Below are 2,164 nucleotides of genomic sequence, written 5' to 3'. Positions count from 1 at the left end.
GTTTATGGCTTATATCAAAAGCTATTGATTTTTATGAGAAATTTTTAGGTTCTCAGTACACTAGCTTTTTTAAAAAATTATTCTTAGTTAGCTTATCAGTTTTTAATTCATTTTATTATAAACCAGTTTTTTAGCTTTTCAAAAGCCAGCAATAAACCAGCTTGTTTGTTTCAGTTTATAGCTTTAAAAAGCAGAAGCCAGCAATAAACTACACCAAACAGGGCCATAGTTGTGTAGTGCAGATTTCGTAAAACTCATTCAGCAAATGAAATTGCTGTTGACAAGATATAGAAGTCAATCAACCACTAGTTCAGAAAATAGGAAAACAGGATCTGCCAATGTAATTTTCCTTGGAACAAAATAATTCATGCACTGGTTACACATCTTAATGAAGACAAACTTTCTCCTAGAAGCCTACAACTAATTCAAGCTGGTTGATGAAAGCGACGACTAAAAGCCCAAAAGCACCTGCGAAGGAATCTGAGTGTACCACATTGCATTATACATATTCTCCTCCCTAACTGCTTTTCTTAATTTACTCCATGCCTACATCTACTGGAGCTGTAAAACACTAGTAACAATCTGACGAACGGCGCCGCCGCAGACAGCGGCGATCAGTCAGTTCAGTGGTCCTTTTCACTGCAGCATCCGTGCAGTTATGCGCGAGACGTCCGACGGCCTGACGGGCTTGAGCAGGAAGTCCTCCGCACCTTCTTCCAGGCATCTGAAATGAAGGTTACAATCACACGTAGTTATGATCTGTAACAATTGCTATTTGTCGGGAACAAGTGGACACTGAGGAGCGAGGGCTGGTTTAGAAGCAGACCTGTTGATCGTCGTGGGCACGTTCTCGGAGGACATGATCACCACCGGGATCTGCTTGAGCTCCGACGACTCCTGGTTCACAAGATTCTATCAGATGTTACGCGCCAGTTCATGCCATTTCGGAGGTGGATCAAGATTTGAGTTTGCATCAATCCTCTACTTTTTTCTTTTCAAAAAGATACATCTCAGATGATTTGCTTACCTTGATTTTCTTAAGCAGGTCGTAGCCAGTCATCTCCGGCATCCAGTAGTCCGTGATGATCATGCACACATTCGGTTCCTGCATCCAAAAGCCAATATTTAGTGCACAAAAAAATAGAGTAATAGGAATGGAAGTACATTATTCTGTTCATCGGTGAAAGAGCAGTTACCGAGCCCAAGATCTCGAGCGCCCTCTTCCCACTGTCCACCGCGGTTACTGCGTCAAGAGAATTACAAAACCATGAGAATAAGGTAGATACGCCACTGTGATGGATGTGAAATACGCTCGTGTTGTCATATTCTGAAATCTCAAGACTATAGGCCGTGCTCGAGAACGAAATCGAAGGTGAGGAAAGAAAAAGGATCTCCTTTGAAGCGGGGGTAGAGGACCTTTGTATTTGGAGCGCCGGAGCAGCCCGGTAATGACGGCGCGGTCTACGGAGCTGTCGTCGACGGCCATCACGTACGGCTCCTCTTCCGCCGCCGCCGGCACCACCTTGCAGTCCATGACACTACTCATCTCCTCCCCCTTCTCCCCGCTGTCACTCTGTGCACAGCGGCAGCAACCACCCACCATCACCTCCGGCTTCGACGCCTCCATGGATGTCGATATGAGACGGGACTGCTGGCAATCTCCGCTACGGGATGGCATTATTTATACACAAGATCGCAAGCAATTGAATGGTCGGTGCTCGCGGATCGGATCGGAGATCGTGATGCGGTGAATCCCCCCTCGGCCGTGGTGCTGCACGCCGATGATTGATATCCTATTCGCACCGTATCCTTCCTGCGTAGCGGATCGCCGCGTCTACGGCACCGGACGGACGGGGATGGATAGCAAGCATGCAACAAGCGGAGGGATTCGGTGAAGGCCGTACGCGAGGACAGATAGGCAGCGCGCGCGATTCCCCTGTCCAGCCGCGCCGCGATTCGCTGCGATCTCATGCGGGTGGATCGGTGTAGGCGAATCCAATCTGGGCCTGGGGGCATTCATTGGACGGTATCCCGATTTGGGGCCTGCCGTACCCACCTGCTATCTGATCCCTGCCCAGCTGGGCGGCTGCTTCGTACGGGACCGTACACTAGCTGCGCTACACCGACGGCTGACGTGGGTGGGGCCTGCAGGATCATAACCTCG

At 49.0% G+C, this 2,164-nt stretch overlaps 1 protein-coding gene across 1 annotated transcript; it reads right to left on the bottom strand.

Annotated features, from left to right (window-relative positions):
• Positions 1–340: 340 nt before the first annotated feature.
• LOC133891176 (two-component response regulator ORR5-like) lies at positions 341–1,931 on the bottom strand. Its single transcript, XM_062331893.1, has 5 exons — positions 1,417–1,931; positions 1,197–1,243; positions 1,028–1,105; positions 827–897; positions 341–724 (listed from the first exon to the last, which is right to left on the bottom strand). Exons 1-5 carry the CDS (start codon positions 1,676–1,678, stop codon positions 637–639), a joined length of 546 nt encoding a protein of 181 aa, XP_062187877.1. The 5' UTR covers positions 1,679–1,931; the 3' UTR covers positions 341–636.
• Positions 1,932–2,164: the final 233 nt, after the last annotated feature.

The sequence above is a fragment of the Phragmites australis genome, chromosome 14 (assembly GCF_958298935.1).
Source record: "Phragmites australis chromosome 14, lpPhrAust1.1, whole genome shotgun sequence".
Classification (NCBI taxonomy): Eukaryota; Viridiplantae; Streptophyta; class Magnoliopsida; order Poales; family Poaceae; genus Phragmites; species Phragmites australis.
Note: the sequence above shows the minus strand (reverse complement) of the source record. Positions and strands in the feature narration are given on the sequence as shown.

Bases quoted from the DNA above. Each gene is read 5' to 3' on its own strand.
- LOC133891176 (XM_062331893.1), bottom strand. From the start codon at position 1,678: ATGCCATCCCGTAGCGGAGATTGCCAGCAGTCCCGTCTCATATCGACA. The intron at 1,244-1,416 runs GTCCTCTACCCC...CTCTTGACGCAG, and splicing joins CCGGCGCTCCAAATACAAAG to TAACCGCGGTGGACAGTGGG. The intron at 725-826 runs GTCTGCTTCTAA...CCTTCATTTCAG, and splicing joins GTGCCCACGACGATCAACAG to ATGCCTGGAAGAAGGTGCGG.